This window comes from Rhyacophila brunnea, unplaced genomic scaffold, assembly GCF_057557595.1.
Source record: "Rhyacophila brunnea isolate RB1 unplaced genomic scaffold, BYU_Rbru_1.0 scaffold_15, whole genome shotgun sequence".
NCBI classification, from domain to species: domain Eukaryota; kingdom Metazoa; phylum Arthropoda; class Insecta; order Trichoptera; family Rhyacophilidae; genus Rhyacophila; species Rhyacophila brunnea.
In genome coordinates, this window is record NW_028232806.1 from 18,925,945 (window position 1) to 18,946,324 (window position 20,380).

The following is a 20,380-nucleotide window of genomic DNA, read 5'->3' on the forward strand; positions in this document are numbered from 1 at the left end:
AACCTCCGATGCGGCTCGTGAAACCATCGTTAGGAATCACTGATCCACGGTAGAAGACCATTGTTTTTCTTCCTTTTAAAATAACACTTGGGTCAATTTAGTTTTATATCCCGAAATGTATGTAGGTATACGAGAGTGTTAAATTGAATTGCATTCCAAAAAGTCTAGCATAATATTATGTTCTGTTTGAGACTGCGTTTCGTCAATGTTCTGGCAGAAGACACTAATTCGAAAAAATTACATATTGAGTTAGTACCAAAATGTTCCTTATTTCAAACTTTACCGTCTGGAAACCTTCTTAATAAATAAACAGTCTTTATTTTAAAGTCATCCTTTTTACGATTATTCAATAAACTCACATGAAAGACCATTATTTCAAACATTTTAACAACTTCAAAGTCAAATTACTCAAAACTAGTATTATCCAGTGTTCTTGCCGGAACAGAGACGGTTTACTGTAGATAATTAACCTGTTTTATAGCAAATATTCGACAATGGCTAAATTAAGGAATACTTTACATTTAATCACGTGTCTATAGATTTATCCAATAGAGGTACCTGTCTGATAACCAATTACTCCGATTAAAATATCCAGATAAGCTATGCTGTGACTTCAAATCTTACTGTTACCTTAAAATACTTTGAGAGCCACTGTTATTATGGCCAACAAAATATATATAAGTAGATGAAGTCTGTTAATGCCATCTTTGTCTTTATGATCAAAGCTTTTTCAATGTTAGTTTATATTATTATTATATTATATTGGTTTGTTTATTTTAATTTCGCGTTGGTCAAAGTTTTAACATAATCTGCACATAGAGTATCAGTATATTTTTTAAATGTTTTATTATTATTAGAATATATAATAATAATATTATATCAAATGTGATAAAATGTAATTATCCGGTTTCCCAATATGTAGTGGGTACAATATTATACTTACTTACCTAACCTGCCTACCTGTATGACCTCTATCACTATTTCTTTATTTCCATGATACGTTTACCAAACGAAGGGTATTATGCCTGAAGACTCTATAGCAGTGTTTCCCAAACATTTTCTGCAATGGAACACTTCGCAAACCAGGAAATTTTAACGGAACACTTAGCTTATTTTTTAGATTGATTCCTACTAGTTAAAATTTAAAAAAAAAAGTTATTAAAACACATTATTTTTTTAGTAATTACATATTTTTAAATATACAACACTAATATATGCACATAAAAACATGAATAAATAAAGCACTTAGGTACTGACTTTGATAATCTTGAATTGCATATCTTCTTGATATCGGCAACAATTAATACTGGTAAGTTGCATTCTAATATCTGGTGTGGCGTCGAGTCTGTTCCTTCACTTTGACTTCGTTGCAGCATAAATAGAAAATCCCGCTTCGGATAAATAGGTAGGTAGTGGAAAACAATCCTGGCCCCAACATCTTGAAGCGGGCCCTCAGGCTACGATCTTTGGCGGGCCCCCTACCTATCTCTAATGTTAAAGGCAGTGTGACACATCACATTAACATTTTTTCAAATTTTGTTACAGCTCAAATTAAGGGCCCTTATTCAGTGTATTATCAACTATTTTTTTTCTATTTTTAATCCATGTACTTTCATCATGGAGTTGTCGAGTTACCTATCAATACGCAATAATCAAAAATTACGTTGTTCAATTATATAATTTAAAATTAACAAATGTTAATAGTCATAAAGTATAATAGCGCCGCAAGCGACTTTTTTTAAAACTATTGAAGCAGCCCCCCCCCCCCTTGTAGGGGCCATTAAAACAATAATAGCTTGTTTTTAAAAATTGGGGTAGGTACTCTTTTGACAAACTCGCCCAGAAATCATTTAAAGGCCGATCTTCAAATCAGAGTCACTAATTAAGTCAATAAGATTTTCATAGCCACTTGCGCTTAATCCTACTGGTTTAGCTGTCACGGAAAATTGATTCCGAACCCAGGAATCGTCCTTACTAGTTTTCAGAAAATATTGCAAAAGTGTATAAAACCTTTCCAAATTGTCGCGGAACACCTATTCAGGTTCAGCGGAACATAGTTTGGGAAACCCTGCTCTATAGAATATGTGTGTATATATATATATATATATATATATGCCATAATATTGTAATAGCCTAGGGCCTAGGCCCCCTTCAAGGGTAAATTTGGCACTGATAATACATGCGGATCCAGAAAATAGGCAAAGGCCTTTCAGTTGATAACGTGGTCAGAAATATTTAATGAAATAGTATAGATTGTATTATTTGGAAATGTCTCATTGAAACAGATAAAACCGATAATGAATATTATTAAATTATTGGTAAATTTGATAAAAATGTTGCCTTCAAATATCTATATAGGACACGGGTTCCCAACCTATGGGTCGCGACCCCGAAATCGCTCACACAGTTCTGGTGTGGTATGTATCATTCATACCCAAATGTGACGATGCCTGGTCACATGGCTTTTATAAAGAGGGGTCGCCACCCGAAAAAGGTTGGGAACCTGTGATATAGGATGTTTCTGGTATAAAGAATTACAATAGTGGTGTATGTATTTAGTAGAAATTTTCTTGTAAAACACTGGTGCAAACGTCATAGTCATCAAACTTTCGTCGCTCACGATATCTACTCACAAATCATAACATTGATTTTTTAAACGTAGGTTCATAATACCTATATCATGTCAATACAAGAAAATGTTGTAGGTACAGCCATAGTGTAATTATTAATTATTAATTTTTATAGGTAACATCATTTTAAAAAATCTGTCATTTTTTATGTTCAATAAAATGCTAGTAGGTATTATAACATACACCAGGTTTGAAGTCGTGCAGAATACTAATAGGCACACCGATGTTATTTTATAATTATTATGAAATAATAATAATTTTAATCGACGGTCGATAACACAAATATCACCAAGTACCTACCAATTACCAATGATAGCAGATATTTTAAAAAAATGCGTGTAATATTTTTTGTTTTGACTACAGATAGGTGTTTAAATTTTCAAGTGTTTGTGAATAGTATTAAGTAGATAATTATTGGAAAAGCGGATATTTTGGGTTACCAATTTCATTGGACTACAATATAAGTAGGTATTTAAAAAAAATAGATGATTTTTTTTTACGATCTCACGTCTCACGGTCTGCGGGATCGAACGTATGGTTTAAAACTGTTATCAACCCTGTTTGGTGCTGGAAATAGGATAGATATGGCTGCTTTGATGCGTTCCATTTAATGGGAAATATTTTTTTAATATTGCAAAAACGTAAAAAAATCATAAAAGGTTTTTTATTTCTTTATACACAAAAATGAATAAAAAAAACACATGTACCTAATAAACAAATTGATTTCTTTTCATATTTTCGATTATTGCTTCTGAACACATTTGTAAATTACCATAATATTATTTTGTTCTTAAAAGTAAATTTGAGTAGGTAGGTAGTTAAGTTATTTAATTTTCTCAAGTTTTAAAAAAAACCGTCGTCACACGTATACAAAAAAAAACATCTTCCCAATTTTCAAATATGTAGGTATATTCATTAGTCGAAAGGTTTAGAGTTCCAGCAGTGCCATTTTTGAAAACATGGTTTCCTCATTTGAATTTTATATAATTAAATCTATGGTGTGGCAAGACATCTAAATTTTAAATATTTTGTGTCATTTGTAATAATATTCAAATATATTCTTATGAGGTAGCAAGTTTATGAAAATGATTGAAATATATTATTAAATCTGTAACACATTGTACGCAACTGGCTGAATCGGAATTTATTCTCTGATAACACTGCGAATCCACGGAAGGTACGCGAAGACCTTGGTGTAAACTCCAGGAACGTTGGCGAGAGCGCACGGGGTTGGTCCAAAGCTCACGACTCCGTGAAGTTCATAATGTGTGTCCGCTTCTTGGGCCATCAGAGGCCCGCCAGAGTCTCCACGGCACGAGTCCTTTCCGCTCTCGCCGCCAGCACAGAGCTGCTTCTCCCACAGCGATGCTCTCAGTCTTTGTGCGTTGTATGGGATTTGGCACTGCGCAAGGCTCACCAGTGGGACCAAAAGATGAAGCTTGACATTGCTGTTGGCACCTGACTCCGTAGTTCCCCATCCCGCTACCAGAAGGTCTATTGGCTCGCTGGACCGTCGCTGTGATATGTCGTCGGCAGGCAGGCAGATTGGGCGGATGAAATCTGGAAATGGTTAATTATCATCTTAATATATCTTTTTTAGAAATCGTCAATCGTTCTCAGTTGGCTCGATGGCCCACGAAGTATTGATTATTTTAGTAAACATATTATTAGGAATGACACTTTAGGTGTCTATGTCTATACCTGAAAGCAAAGCTACCCATGTATTGTGGTTGAATTTATAAATAATATATTAATTTATAAGTAAATAATAATGTAATTTTTAACATATATCTATAATTTGGAAAACGTTTGTTTGAAAAATATTTATACACGGACGAACCCGTATTGATCGGATTCACCAATGTTATATTATACCGATACGCCGATAATAATAATTTATCAACAACTAGGTATGTGTTTTATTATTTTAACTTCCGTTTATATTAGCGACCACTTTACCTTGGTTGAAGTCAGTCGGTCTCGGGTTTGAATACCGCAAATAACACAGGCCATGGACCTATTAAGTTGATCAAGTGGCTGACATAAAAAACCTCTTTGCGAGGCGGGCAAGGTCCACATCGGATTGTTCATCCAATAAAAAATTGCATTATGGTGGTGTCGGAAGATATGTTGACCAACTTACTTGAATAAGGAGCGTCACTGGCTAGCCTGATCATCGCGATGTCGTTCTTATTTCCACCTCCCACCGGTTTGTAGTCTGGATGGGCGATAATCTGCTCGATGGTTATGCTCAACGGATCGTCATTGCATTCTTCTCGGCCTCCGTACAACGGGAGACAATCTTTGCCTTGCCGCTTGTCAAACTCTCCTAGACGGACACTCACTCTGCAAATAACAATAACACATTTTACGACATAAGTAATCATCACTTCTTCTGCTTTCTGTATTCTGTAAATATAGTCATTTTGCCGTCTCGAGGAGTTATATCTATGGGTTAGTGCACAAATAGTGTTAGTATTATATTTAAATTGAGTTATTATACACAATACGCCTACATTGTATGCATCGTACATTAAATTTATATAATAACATACAAAAATGTTGTACGTCCGAATAGGGTATTTTAGAATAGAATGTATCATTCGAATACGTCATAATACTCCTATGTCAATTACGCCTTTACGATTTCTCAAAACGTACAAAACTGGACATGCCTTATTTTTACTTTTTTAGATTAAATAGTTGTACACAGTAGAAGTGAAACATCACCTTAACGCCCAGGTAGAAAATCACATTAATTTTATTGTAAGTTAATCTAATTACGCTATTCGTATTCTTTGGCATTTGTATTTTGTCTTCATGCAATGGGAATGCTCCGCATTGATTAGTTTTTCATGTAAATACCCAATGTATTTTGTTTTATTAGTGTGTATAAAATATAATAGTCAGTTGAATAATGTGTAAATTAACAAAAATATGACTTCTGTTTGACTTATCCGAGGTCGCCAGGTTATCTCTATTTTTGGCGATGAAGAAGTAGCTAATTTAGCTAAGTATTTATATATTAGGTGGGCCAAAAAACAGTTGCGTTTTTTGGATTCACATTATTATTTACATGTCTTGAAATATTAAAAGTGCATTCTACACCCCAAATTGTGCAATTAAGCAATTTTACTGCTGTCAGTTCAAGTTGTAGAAAAAAAAATCCTTGATTTCATTGACAATAAATAGTGTCATCGATTTCAAAATGGAACATTAAAATGAACATTTTCGTAATAGGAAAAAAACACTGCAAACGCATGGCAAAATATTGTGTATTATAAGCTAGTTTCATTGAACCAAATCGTTAATTCGGACTGAGCTGGCGTCTTCTGGATAAAAACTAAATGATACCAACAAACAGAAGCATCCAAAGCTGGTGAATTGTAAAGGTGATGTATTTCGCCATGACAACTGATAATACCAGACCACAATATTATACGAGTTTGGTCACTCCTAGAAAAATACAGCTTGGATGGGATGTGACCTCCATATTCGTTAGACTTGGCATCACGAGGTTACCATTTGTTTCGGTTTTTTACAAACTCCTTGAATGGCAAAATCTTTACTGCTGGTGAGGATATTAAATCATTCATGGAATTGTTGTTTGCCGAAAAAGATAAATATTATCAAATTCCATGAAAGAAGGCAAAAGGTAGTCGCACAAAATCGTTAATAAAGTATTTAATTATTTAAATATATTTTTAGTTAAGTATTTATATTGTTTTTTTTCCTAGATGTATTTACTTACCGGTCTTAGGTTTAGGTACTTATAAATACTAGATTTTCTTATTTGTGCCATTCATTATTTATTTACACAATTTTGTTTATTTTTTCAATACACGTCTACATTTACGGCCTTCTTCAATAAGATGGTGCTTAGGCTAGGCGTGCACGGGGAAACAAGATTATTTATTTTTATATTGGCTTTACCAAACGTGTGACCTATCGATATGCATGATATTATTCCGTTTTCATTATATACTTCTTTATTTACTGATTTATAAGTACTCACGGTGTTCCGACTTGTGTTAGGACTGCTCCCAACACACAGTGTCCAGCCGTTATAATGTATCTCGTCGAAATGAGAGTTGCTCCGCAGGCGGGAGATATGGTTCCCCTCTTTGTGCGGTATTCAACCAGGCCCATCCACGGGTATTGATCTAATCCCGTCACATTTCCGCCTATGATCTTATTCTCGAATTCTTCCAATCCGCAAAGACCCTTTCCCGGCAGCAGACGATCCGCCAAACCTGGGTCGACTTGTTCGTTCAGTGTCGGAGGAGCTGGCGTAGGCTGTGCAGTTTCTGCGCAGCACACGCTGGATGGTTCGGCGCCGTTACAGGCTGCGTTTCGGAGAGTTTGAATCACGTCCGGTGTCCTAGGTCCTGAGAAATGAAAGTGTTTTTTAAGTGAAATCTTTTACATCAATTTTCGATAATTCGTGATAAAAAAACTTTCGGTCGACTGCTGTGCCCGCTTCCAATTCCACGATTTAGTACTTAATACAGGTACAGACAATTACTTGACAAGGTGGATAAGATAGTTTGCTTTGATTGTCAGCCGGTCAACCGCGTAAATCGCTACGCTTACGCAGTGATAGAATTTTCAGCAATAACGAGACAGAAATCGCCGGCTGTTTTAGTACATCATGTATTCAAAGCATTAAATACGAGCCACTGAACTTAACGTTTCACCTTGGTCGGCTCGCCATATACATTTATATTTTGGAAGAAAACATCAACAAACATATTCATCCTGCATACCGTGGCATGATACAGTGATGAAAATCGTCAATATAAGAAAATATTAAATAGGTATATTAAATTAAAAGTTAGCTATAAATTGTATCTCTGATTTATTGAAAAGAGCCCAGCATAAGACCGCAGCATTCATAATGTAGTTTTAATAGTTGGCATTTCCATTTACTTTTCAAGTATTTAGATATGTCACTCGAGTATTTAGTATGACAAGAGACAACCGTCGAATTAATAGTATCTAATAATATAATCTTTTCAAATGAAATTCTTCCAAGCACAGTTAATAAGATAATAATATGTTATTCACATACCTATATATTTACTTCGATTTTGTCGTTAAAACAGTCTTTTTCGCCTCTATTATTAGCAATGGGCACGTAAATAGAGATAATTAATACCTTGTAGTAAACTCGCCAGAGCTGGACATTGTCTGACGTTGACGCAACGTCCTGTCGCACATCCCCCGTTGGCGGGACGAGCAGCTGATGGGCAGCAGACCTTAGGTAGCCTTCCTTCAGACCCACATTGCGAACTCCTCAACAGCTGCGTATCGTCAGGTGATCTGTTCCGATTCTGCAGAATTTGAAGGAGCGACTCACAATTGTTGATTACGACGCACTGGCCGGTGTTTCCAGATGGAGTGTTGCAGTAGTTTTCTGGAAAGAACATGAATTAACTGTTAGTCACAACCTTTGCTACAATTTCAGCTGTTCTACTCCGCCCAACGACCGGTTTTGCAAACGTAAATGCCGGTATCCACTGGTTGCAAATACGCATATGCCGGCTCTCACATCAAAACTCGTCTCGTGTGCCGAAGAAACCTTCCGAGAACTGAGATTCAGTGTTGCTTGTGAATACCGCGCACATCTACCTAGCGACAGTCCCGCGTAGCCTTCGAAATAGTCGGTGTAGGAATGACCAATTCGTACGTGACTTCGACCCTTCGGCTCGGAGCCCGAGACTGGATGCAACTTGTCGATTACATGTTTTTTTTTTAAACGAAACAGGTTGCATTCGACCAATCTGCGGAGCTCCATTTGACAACGTCTGTTTTGTTGTTTCTGTTGAATAACAATGACATCACATCGTGGTATTTGACATGTTTTAGGCGAGACGATGTGAGAGCCGGCTATCGTATCATCTCGAGGACACTTTGCTCTAGTGCCCGTAATAACACATTATCCATACTACACGACGAAAACCGACCGACAGTCGATCGAACCCGTTGCGTATTACAATATTTTGACACACCACGGTGCAACGTTTAGGCTTCGGCCACATTGGCAGGTGGTTCGCTAGTCCTGAGCTAGATGCTATGCTTGTCTACTAAAAACACTACTCCCACATTGCAGACTACGTGCTTAGGTACAAATTCATTTGAAATTTGGGAGCGCTCAAGTCAACAACGATATGTCACTCTCAAAACTAACCAGAAAGCTACTTCTCACAGAGAATTTAAGTTTAAAATTTTGAAAGTCTCTAATTCGAACTTGTTGCGTGCGTACTATCAATTACTGAGGCGCGAAGCGTGCAGTGTGGCCATTGCGATAGAATAGTGTGCGTTCGTTCACTAGGATATGTCACCTAGCACGTAGCCACCTAGCAAGGCACCTGCCTACGTGGCCGAAGCCTTACAGATTACACTGATACGATACGCGAATGTGCAACAAGTGGGTATCGCCATTACGAGTTTTCAATGACTTTGCATCGTTCATTCTCTGTCATTGCATACTCTAGTGGCGGAAAATAATATTATACCTAGAGTAGTTTCAATATAAACGTTATTTCGTTCATCGGTGACGCCTTAGCGATCGCCCGCGGTTTATAAGTGAAAAACTAGACAGCTTATGTAGTATGCAAAGTATGCAGAATGAAGAAATATATTAATTCGATGCGAATGTAATTTATCCATACATTCTTTATTGTTAGATCCAAATAAACCCGTGGGATCGACAACTACCGCGACTCACCACTCTTCCGCAACTGTCTGACAACTCACATATTCTTGTTAAATTGTGTGTGTTATTTTCGAGAAATTTTATCTGCTAACTCGAGATGAAACTCTATTAAATTGCTAACAGTGATATCTATTAAGCTATTCACGCTTCATCAATATTGGTCGTGTAGTTTTTGAGTTATAACGGGATAGTGAGACAAATAGACAATATAAATAATAAAGAAACTATATTTTGTCCTCAGGTATCAACCGGTAAATATTTCAAAATCGTAGACAAGCACTTCACATTTATGTATTAGTATGGAAGTGTGGATAATAAGTGATAATGGTGGCTAAAATATCCATTCTTCAATTTAATATTCCTCCTTTGATGTGCACCCACGTTGGCCTAGTTCATAAACCAGGGGCCGTCTTTGTATAAAGACCAAGTCCGTAGGTCGCGGGACCCAACCCGCGGCGTCAAAAATGCAAGTTGTTTTTTCAATGTGATACCGTGCCAGGGCCCAGTGGCTTGATCTAGCGACAAACAATTATTCCTAGTTAAAGTCTGTTCATATAACTTCTCCTTTTGCCCATATTTGCTTAGTACTACCGTTTAGTACTACACTTTAGTTTTTGATTTTTACAGAATAAAGAATACAATATAAATTAATTTGATTTATCATTGAAGCCCGTCCGATCATGCATACATACAAAGTGCACTATTTTTCAAAATTACTTTGTATTGGGAAAATCCTGCATTACGTATTCATTGCATGCTGTTTTTTCTTAGTTTCCTCAAGTAAGTACTTACTGCGTTCTGCTGTTGTCTGATTAATGTGCAACGTATCATAATAATAGTTGATTGAAAGTGTTTGCAATTTAAAACTAGATGTCCTTGATTCATGGATGATTCTTTAAAACTTAAACTAGTACATACATAGCTAATAGTAAACATCAGAACCTCAGTATTATAGTCATCGGTGACTACCTAAGTAGCAAAAGTTATTCGAACACAAATGTTTTGAAAAAGTATCTAGAAACAGGAAAACGCCGAAAGCAATCTATAATATAAACTAGCTTATTATAGTGATAATTAACACTTATTCTTCTAACGTTAAAATGACTTCTATGAAATAATTCACTCTGAGAATAACGTACTTTGAGTTAAGCATCTGCTAATAATACTTTAAACTAAAATTATCATATTATAATAATATTATCACCTGATTATATTATTGATTTCATTATAAAATATATTTTAACATTTCGTCGCTGTACGATTGGTTTGTCGAATAGACCAAATGTCAAATGTTCAGAAGACAAAAAACAAATTTCATTATCCTATATATAAATACAAGGAGGTATTTAAATTGTTGTTTTTACAGTATATATTGTATGCTGTATTCATTACAACGTAATTTAAAGAAAAGGATGGTTCTGGCCCATTTAGATGCAAAAAATCATTCTGCATTAAAAGGTCGATTTCGACAAAAACGGATATTCGATAAACCAATCCTATAGCGACGATTTGGTGCCACAGAACATAATTATTTCTATGTTCCCTGCTTGGTACTCATCACACATAAGGATTGATATTTATAACAGTAGTTTTCGTTAACATGGTGATCTTTATCTATAGGTATGGTGAATATATATTGATAATCTCAGTTTTTAAAACCGGCGCTCCTAGGTGCTGACAGGCTTGGAGACCTCTTGGGAAAATGTTGTCTACGCCGTATACCGTCACTGAGAGTTACATTGTTATGTTGCCAACATTTGTTTACAAATTGTTTTTTTTATTCAGTTTTACACTTTTAAGATCCATTGATATCCACACTGTTTGGCGAAGCGACCGCCCCATCGCTCATAGGTTTCATGAAAAACTGCCGCTTGGAAGAGTTAACTTCGCCAAAATAATGTGTCTGTCATGTTGCACACGTAAATATAAGTTCAATTAATAGATCAATACACTTATTAAATATTGGCGTACTAAGAAATTACTATTTTCTATATAATAAATCAATATTTTTATTATTGTACTGTCGTTTATAAGCTACGTTAATAATAACTTATAAAAGTGATACGAAGTTTTTCATTGTCAATTTAGTAGAAGTCATTAACAATGTAATTTGTAGACATCTACATCATTTACATGTAATTATATCAATAATTGTATTACAACTGACTCCAGAGGCAATACATATTATTATTTTCATTTGAGAAGCGTCACATTTTTTTGGAAATTTAATTTAACAGCTTTTAACGTGTAATTTTTGTTTGTATGTGTCTAGTTTCTATATAATATTTTGTAGATCCAAAACAGGTTTATTCCGATAATTATTATGACCCGACTTTTTTCGCAAATTGACTAGCCATCTTCCAAATTAATGTCAATGTCGTAAGATTTTAATATAAATACATTCTTATTGCTTTTTCTTGCTGTGCTCCGACGCTGCGACGTGCGAAAAATATTGAAAAATGCACGTATCATGGGTGTTTATTTTTATGTATGCCCGGTTGCACATACAAACTCGACTCAGTCTCGACTGCAACACTCCAAAGTTATTTTATTTTGTTGTCATTCACAAAACACATGTAACTTAATGTACGGCCGCACGATGGTGCGACATTGTTGGAAGCATAAACATCGGCTTGTCGCATGTGACAAATTTCACTCGACATGGGCCGCAGGTAGAGTTGGGTTTCGGGAATTTCCCAACGGCAATTCTCGAGAATTTTTCGAGATTTTTCATCCCGAATCTCGAGAATTTAAATTATTAACATTTCGGGAAATCCCGGATCTCGAGAATCTTTTCTCGAGATTCAGGTTTTCTTTATTATCAAATATTAATTGAAAAAACGATTTTTCTATATGAAAAAAGTGGACAGAAAACACAAAACATTCAAAGACTGATTGGGGCATTTAACACGATTAAGCCAACGTCGACTCAAAATGAGCGCAATTTTTCAACATCAGGGATTTTTGTGTTTCAAAAGCGTACGAGATTGTCAGACGCAGCGATTAACAGTCTGTGTTTTTTGAAATTCTATTTTAGTAAGTAATGTTTTGAAATATTTTTGTTTTCCTACTTCTATTTGTTTGTCTTCTTACACAATTAAAAAAATATTGGAATTTGTCTGTTTTTACACTGATTTCAGGATTTTTTACAGGTTTTTTTTTAATTTCCCGATATCTCGAGAATTCTTTTCTGAAAATTCCGAATCTCGAGAATTCAAAATTTCATCATTTCGTGAAATCCCCAACTCTAGCCGCAGGTAGAATAACAAAATGTTGTATCGTCGCATGTGCAGATGCAGCTTTTTCATACGTTTCGGTTAACCGCATGACGCCTGTGCGCGCAGACGAGAGTTGCAACATTGCCGGCGATTTTGGTTTATGACCATGTCCCAGTCGACACGATTTTGTATGTGCGACCGAGATAAGTAAATGACAAAAATCTTTCGGCCAATTTACAGTGCAACAGGATATTACGACTATGCTTTGTTGTCTGTTAGCATTCACTTTTATCCATACAAAAGTGATGCGGTGTCGCTAAAATGTATAATGCAATGAATAAAAAAATCAATAATATTTAGGTACCTACTGTGTATTGTGAAATTGATACCCACGCAAAACAAAAACAAAAATCTTTTTATTTAGCAATTCCGTTATGATAATATTGTATATCTTTACCACGCTTAGACAAACGAAAAGTAAGGTATTTTTTTCAATTTACACAATTCAATTCGATCCACACTTTTTGGTTGCTGCGTTATTCAAGAAAGGTTCAAAATAAATCTCCATCAGTGTAACTCAAACTTCAAAGTATTCCAAATTCTAAAGGAGATACCGCACACTGAGATCTATAGGGTCATAACTGCAAATAACATGATCTTGAGTAATTTGAGTTTGATCGTTAAATAATTAACTACAATTGAATTAATTGCAGTAGACTGCTGAAAAATATGGCGGTCTAGCACAATAAATATTGTACCAAAGATGAAATATTTTTTAAGCAAAAGGGCCTCATGTACGATAATGCCTATGTAGCTCTAAATTAAAATTTTAAATATAAAATAACCATGGACACAATTTGTGTAGAAGGCCACTGCTTCCAAGTAGCAGTTAATGCCATATAGTATTAAAAATGATTTTTTTTTTCTATCGAACTGCATTCATAAGTCAATTTTGGGTTTAATTTGCAGTTATGACCCTATAGATCTCAGTGTGCGAATTACTATCCGTAATATTATTATATTATTTGTGGTTAAAAGGTAGTCAATACACATATTGTATTGTTTTGTAATGGCATATTATTAATTAAATGTATTTTTTAATATGGTTGTCAATCGGCCAGTGTATGCAGAGTTCTAAAGATGTTCTGTTTTTGTTTGATAGACCTATTGTATAACCTCGAATATTTGAATGTTGTAAAAACATAGGTATCCCTCTATTATGTGATCATGTATTTCAAATGCATTAACGTATCGTTATTCAGTACATGATAGATAGATTCAAAGCACACTCTCCTTGCCTTGCGGATTTTTTGTCAATCCGCAGGGAGGATAAAAATCTGAAAAAGCCCGTCGTATTTGATTAGTAGATCGGAGAGGACGGGGAAGGGCTTCTTCCAGATGAACGGATGAAATCAAGAATGCTATGGTGTTTTAACTGACGAAGGCCTTGTGTAGCAGAGCCATGGAGCAGGCTCGGCAAATTTAGCCGGAAAATTATTCAGTACATGATTTGTCCTTTAAAATATGGCCACTTGTTTAGTATTGAGGATAAAATAAAGTTGTAAAAACTCTACCACTTAATATCGGCTTTTTAATGCCACCTTTTGCGAGTACCTACCCAAGTATTTGAGCTACTAATTATTGAAGGAAATATCATAAGTGAAATTAGAGCATAAAAAAATAAACCACAAACCACAATGACTTCATGGTGTCAAACAGTGGCGCACTCAGGATTATATATTGGGGGGAGTCCAAGGAGGAGAATGTAAATTAGTCCCATAGGCTCTTTTTCTTCTTCATATAATTATTTTTACATATTTTCACAATACACGGCGGCATATTTGTACAATTTCTCTTAGTTTTTATTAAATTGGAGGCATAGTGGCGGTAACCGTTGAGCGTGTTATCAGCGACTGCCGGATTGGAAGTAACTAACAGCGACCATGCTAGACATGTGCGCCTAGTATGCTAAAACATTACTCAAATACTATCGACTGTGCTACCCGCTTGGTCTAGAGAGCTACACTATTTATGCCGAATTCCACTGAAAAAAATGTTCTTTTGATTTACACCACCACCAACTGTAGTGGGTATATTCGTTCTTTTTTCCGAATGTTTATCGTCGATTTTTGGTTTTTTAATATTGATATTCCAAAATATTAATTGAAACTGAAAGTAGACAAAAAAAGCATTATTGCATATAACTTATACACAAACCTACTCAACACAACACAGCCTAATATCTCATTTATCGGTATTTTGTCTATTGCACTCGGTGTACCTACGCCATGGCCCCCACATCCTGAAACGGGCCCTCAGGCTAGGATATTTGGCGGCCCTCCTACCTACCGGCAAGATTAAAGGCAGTGTGGAACACTACATTGACGTTTTTCAAATTGTGTTTTAATTCAAATTAAGGGTATAGTAAATTATTAGCGTGCTTACAGTGACTTTTTTTTTACTATTAAAGTTAATTCATGATGTGTGTTTATCTCACTTATCTGGTCAACCCGACACGCCGGGCCCCCAGGCTAGAGCCCTGTCAGCCCTCCACAGCCTTGACCTACACCACTCCGGAATTCCGGTGGACACCGAGAATTTTTTGACAGTTCAATTAGGGATTGGGTTTCTAAAAAAAAACCCGACATTAGGTAGTGTTTCGAAATTTTTGTGTTAGAAATTATAATCTAAGAAATTTTACTAAAAAGGGTGCTGGAGAATTACAAATCATTTTTTTGCCGTGTTTTTATTTGTCTAAGCCCAAGGTATAGTTTATTGGCTTTCAATTTCAATGTAATCATTCTGATAATTTTTATGTTTGGGGGGTGCCAGGGCCCCTTGCCCCCCCCCCCCCTTGGGTGCGCCACTGGTGTCATACGACTTAATCAATTTTGGATCTTTGTATTGTGTGGTTATACATTATAAAATTATAAAGCTTAATTAGCTTATTACTTATTATTATACGCTGTATCCGAGGGCATGTGTATTTTATAGGTAGGTATCCTAAAAGAACGCATTTAAAAAAAATATCACCCGATTGATGTATGTTATATCGACTTTCGGTTTTTTTCATACCAAGATCGGTTTCGTCTTACGGAATCTTCAATTTATACTATTTAAATATATATAATTATGCTATTCGCTATTCGTTATTGGCGTGTTGAATACACGTTTTTTTGTAATATTGTGAGTATATTTAATATATTCAAAAGAAGAATAAACGTGTAGTTCTATGATTTATGTTATATAAAGAACACGTTTTTGCGACGTGTTTTTTTTTGTCTCCAAGTATCTTAATTATACCTACTCTTAAAGATCTGCATGTGGATAAAATATAATAATATTCAGATGCCAACCGTTTCTACACTTTGCCGTTTTCCAGTTATTGATAACACAAATATAACATTTAAATTATATTTTGTTTTATAAGCAAGCCACAAAAAAATGACGAATGAAAAATATAACCTTTTTAGCATGCGCATATTTTTAAAGATATTACATTAATTAGTATGTGCCATTGAGTATGCCAACAGCATGGTCAATACTATCATCTGGATTTATTGACTAACAACTTTAAAATGTAATTATTTATTACATCTATGACTCGTGGTGAATAAGAATAATAGGTATATGGCTTTCTCATCGATTTCCTATTATATCATAATCATGTGGAATTATGAATATTATGATGACTTATGAGGTTTTTTTTCTAAATTACACAGTGTTTGAAGTGCTGTTTATATCAGGGATCGGCAACGCACGCCCGCAGGCGCCAGTGCGCCCTCGGAGAAGATTCGATGCGCCCTCAACAATCGTCTTTGGCCCTCAAGATACCATCAAATTATAATACTGTCATTCCACTAACAAGTTGAATTTCATGAACAAAAAAAATTGATTGTGTCCGCGAGAAAAAAATGAATTTGTGATTCATGTTTCAATGAAGGAAGGGTCCCGTGACAAATATTACACTCGAAAGTCCAGCTTGAGTCATATCTATATAGTTGAAAATGTCCCTCTGAGGCGGACGAAACCGGTCCAGATTTAATTAATAAAAGTGAAAAAAGTACTACAAAAATTGCGTTTTATTAAATTAATAATAAAATAAAAAAAATCATCTTCACATTTCCTAAATCTTAAACATAATATTGAGAAATTGGGAGAAGAAAATTCTATTTGTACATCATTTATAACGATTATGGATACTCTCATAGAAGAGTTTTCTTCTAGATTTGAGGAATTTGTTTTATTAAAACCAGTGGTGAGATTTTTTATAAATCCATTTAATATTACTGTAAATGATATACCTACCTACTCAGTAAGATTTTAATATATATTGAAATCAGTAACACCAAAGATCTAGAATTGGAAATAATAAATATACAAAATGATACTATATTAAAAGCACATTATACCTAATGATAAAATGATTTGGAATTTTGTCAAAGAGAATAGTAATTCTAATTTAAGGCAATGTGCATTAAAAAGTATCTTCATACTGTGCTACGACTTATTCTTGCGAGTCTCTGTTTTCTAATGTGAAATACTTGAAATCAAATTTTCGATCAAGACTCACAGACCCTCACTTGGGGACAGGTAAATATAATTATGTACCTGACTATAATAAGTTAGCTGAAGATTTACAGTGCCATGTGTCGCATTGGTGTTTTTTTTGCATAGCATGTATATAAATATAATATGTACCTATGACCTATAAATATAATAACACCCATTTTAAAATACATATTAACAATTTAACTTTATAATAATATTGAAAATTTGAATCTTGGTTATTGTTTAACCCTTTTAGTACCTATTTGTATTTTTTATTTTAAAGCTTGAAATATTAGTTACGTATTTTTTATGTTGATTTATGTCGATATGTGTGTATCTTGTCTTAAATAAATATTAATTGATTGATTAATATGGTGCTTAATTTATAGAACTCCATATTATTATTAATGCACATTGCTGTGATTTTCGGGGTTAAGTATATCATATTTTAAGTTCTATTGGGATTTTCAATAGTTATCTGCATTAAAGAAAAGTATGTATATATTATGCACCCCCGGCTATGTTCAAAAATTGTATTGCGCCCTTCGTGGCAAAAGGTTGTCGACTCCTGGTTTATATTATTATAGTCTGATAAGGAAACTAATGACTTTTTAATTTAGCCAAGTTATGACCACTAGATAATATAATCAGTGGTTAGGGAAAATAAATATGTAATATATAATATATGCATAACAAAATTGTTCTTACCTATCGATAATAATTATGATATATTGAAATGTGAAAGTGTTAACTTAAACAAGTAAATTGGGATAATGGCAAATCGCAATATTTTCCGACGAGGTACAAACGAAATCGTCTCTCAAGATTTTAGTTAAAATACCTACCATGATAAACTGCATCGAGTAATACTAATAAGAAATGGCGGACGAAAACTATAACACTATTTAGTTTTGTTGTTCAATTGAAACCGATCCGTTTTTGGATTTACCCACTTACCTCAGGGGTAGTTAATACGATACCTTTTGCGCAAATCGATATAATTTTATAGAGTGTATTATAAAGTTAATAATATAATATAGTGTTTTAACTGTATTTAAAACATATTATCCTTCCGCTATTGTCTTATCTCAGTAACTATTAATGATATCAGTACTTAATAAAAAAGCCATGTTAATAAATAAAGAATTCTATGAAAAAAATTATATCAGTGGAGGACAGCCTACGCAGTAACATAAAAAAATGTTAAAAGTTAAAATAATCAAAGCCTATGCCCTATATCAACGCAATTTCATATAAGTGGAATATTTTGATTGAGTTTGGTTTGAGAAAGTTATATATTTCCCTAATTACTGTTAATTATATTATATTAATTTTGTTTAGTATTTAGAGTATTTGATGGCGGCTACAAAATTGGTCACCCAGAAAAAAATGTCACCCATCACTGGTACTGAAGTTTATTAAATGCCCCAGTTTCAAGTGTTTATACAGGAATACTCAACAACAAAATGAAGTGACCATGCATAAAAAAGACAGACACTCCTAGCTTGACTAGAGTAAATTGCTAAAATTTTGTGATGTAAGATAAGAGGAGATACCTAATTTAAGACAATGTGAAATTGGGTCATACATTATTATACCAAATACTATTCAATGTTTATTACAAGGACCTTTGTTTATTAACAAGGTTTATTATCGACGATGAGATAAGTCGAGAAGAATGATACTAGTTATGATGATTTATCACCTTATGATTTTTTGACTTATAACCTTTATCTTGTGTAATATTGTGGCCACAAACTGATATGGTTTTATGTCGTACTGTTTTTTCGACGCAGTTTCCTATTACTAGTTCTAAACCTAAACTATCTCATCAAAACATGTGTATATTAAAAAAAACATTAGCTATATCTTATATCGATGAATATGTACACCAAATACTTCAATTATTAAAGTTTCAATATTAAACAAAATAATTTTTATTTTTTATCACTTTCATGAAGACGTATTATTCAAATGATTTTATCGATATCTACTTCAATTAAGTTTAATTAACTTTTGGACATTTATGGTAATGGCATCTTTTAGCAAGTGACGTGGCATAAAATAAATTATATTATAATTAAGTAAACAATGCTACGCATATACCTACTGACAATGTATTTGTTTAAATACTTACGTGCAGAAACGAAAGCAAATAGCGAGAACAGTGCCACCGCAAGGCATCGTATTCCCTGACCTCCCATCATGACAGAAATAATATCACAACTCAGTTTTTGTTAAATTACCTAAAACAAACACTATTTTTCTCCTAATAACCGTACTGCCCGGCGTATGGGCCAAGACTAATACAAACCAAACACTGGTGTTTCAAGTAAACCTATGACCGCATCGAATATAAATTATAAATGCTTTGATTACATCCTTGTCTTATAGTCAGGGCTGTCAACTTTTTCATATTATGTGTAAGTATATCTTATTCGATCAAATACAATTTTACCGTGAGGAATATTATTGCGATGATTCTCGGTAATGAAGGAAAATACGCAATCTAATTATTCAGATATATATTTTTATATGTTTTTCCCTTTAACCTAAAATCTGACGAAATCGCAATAACTAACTGATGAGTTTTTTTCATTTATGATTAAAACAAGTATATCTTATCAGTACTATTATGGTCATGCGTAAACGCGCGTGAGTAAGTTTGTGTGTGTTTTATGTGTATACAGATAATTTCAAATTATTTAGGTAATACTCATTTTTTTAAATCCATAATAACTACAGTTATGCTGAAATTACATAGACAGATTTTCACGCCTACAATGTCACTTTGAATCTGTCTGTGGAGTCGTGGCCGAATTAGAAAAAAATCATATGTTCCGTGCCAGACTCAATCGACGATCGGTGACATTTGGGTCGTAGATTACCGTAGGAACATAATATCCGAATCAAGGTTTTCAAGTAGGTTCGCATGTGGAGCGTCCTGCCATTGTTTCTGACAGAACGCGAGTTTCACGTTTACATAATAAAGGTTAACAAAATATAATACAATAATACTAGGTAGACCGGGCTCTTCGACATCGCGAAAAAGCGCATTTACTCGAACATTACGTATTTTCGTTTAAATTTCCGTTCAAAACATACATGATTATACATTGATTGAGTGAACGTACCTATACGTGGTAGAACTCCATTATAATGGTGCGAATGGAACTCATTACTAATTTTACTGTTGTGTGTGTCATCGATAGTTATTTGAGGTTCTCAATCCATCATCAGAATTCGGTATAAACTTTCACTTG

At 34.3% G+C, this 20,380-nt stretch overlaps 2 protein-coding genes across 4 annotated transcripts in view; one reads left to right on the plus strand and one right to left on the minus strand.

Annotated features, from left to right (window-relative positions):
- mim (missing-in-metastasis) overlaps positions 1-20,380 on the plus strand; it is a 352,784-nt gene that overhangs the window by 253,031 nt on the left and 79,373 nt on the right. The window lies entirely within an intron of this gene.
- LOC147075005 (phenoloxidase-activating enzyme-like) lies at positions 3,278-19,422 on the minus strand. Its single transcript, XM_085943182.1, has 5 exons — positions 19,255-19,422; positions 7,789-8,046; positions 6,646-7,018; positions 4,774-4,976; positions 3,278-4,190 (listed from the first exon to the last, which is right to left on the minus strand). Exons 1-5 carry the CDS (start codon positions 19,322-19,324, stop codon positions 3,775-3,777), a joined length of 1,320 nt encoding a protein of 439 aa, XP_085799308.1. The 5' UTR covers positions 19,325-19,422; the 3' UTR covers positions 3,278-3,774.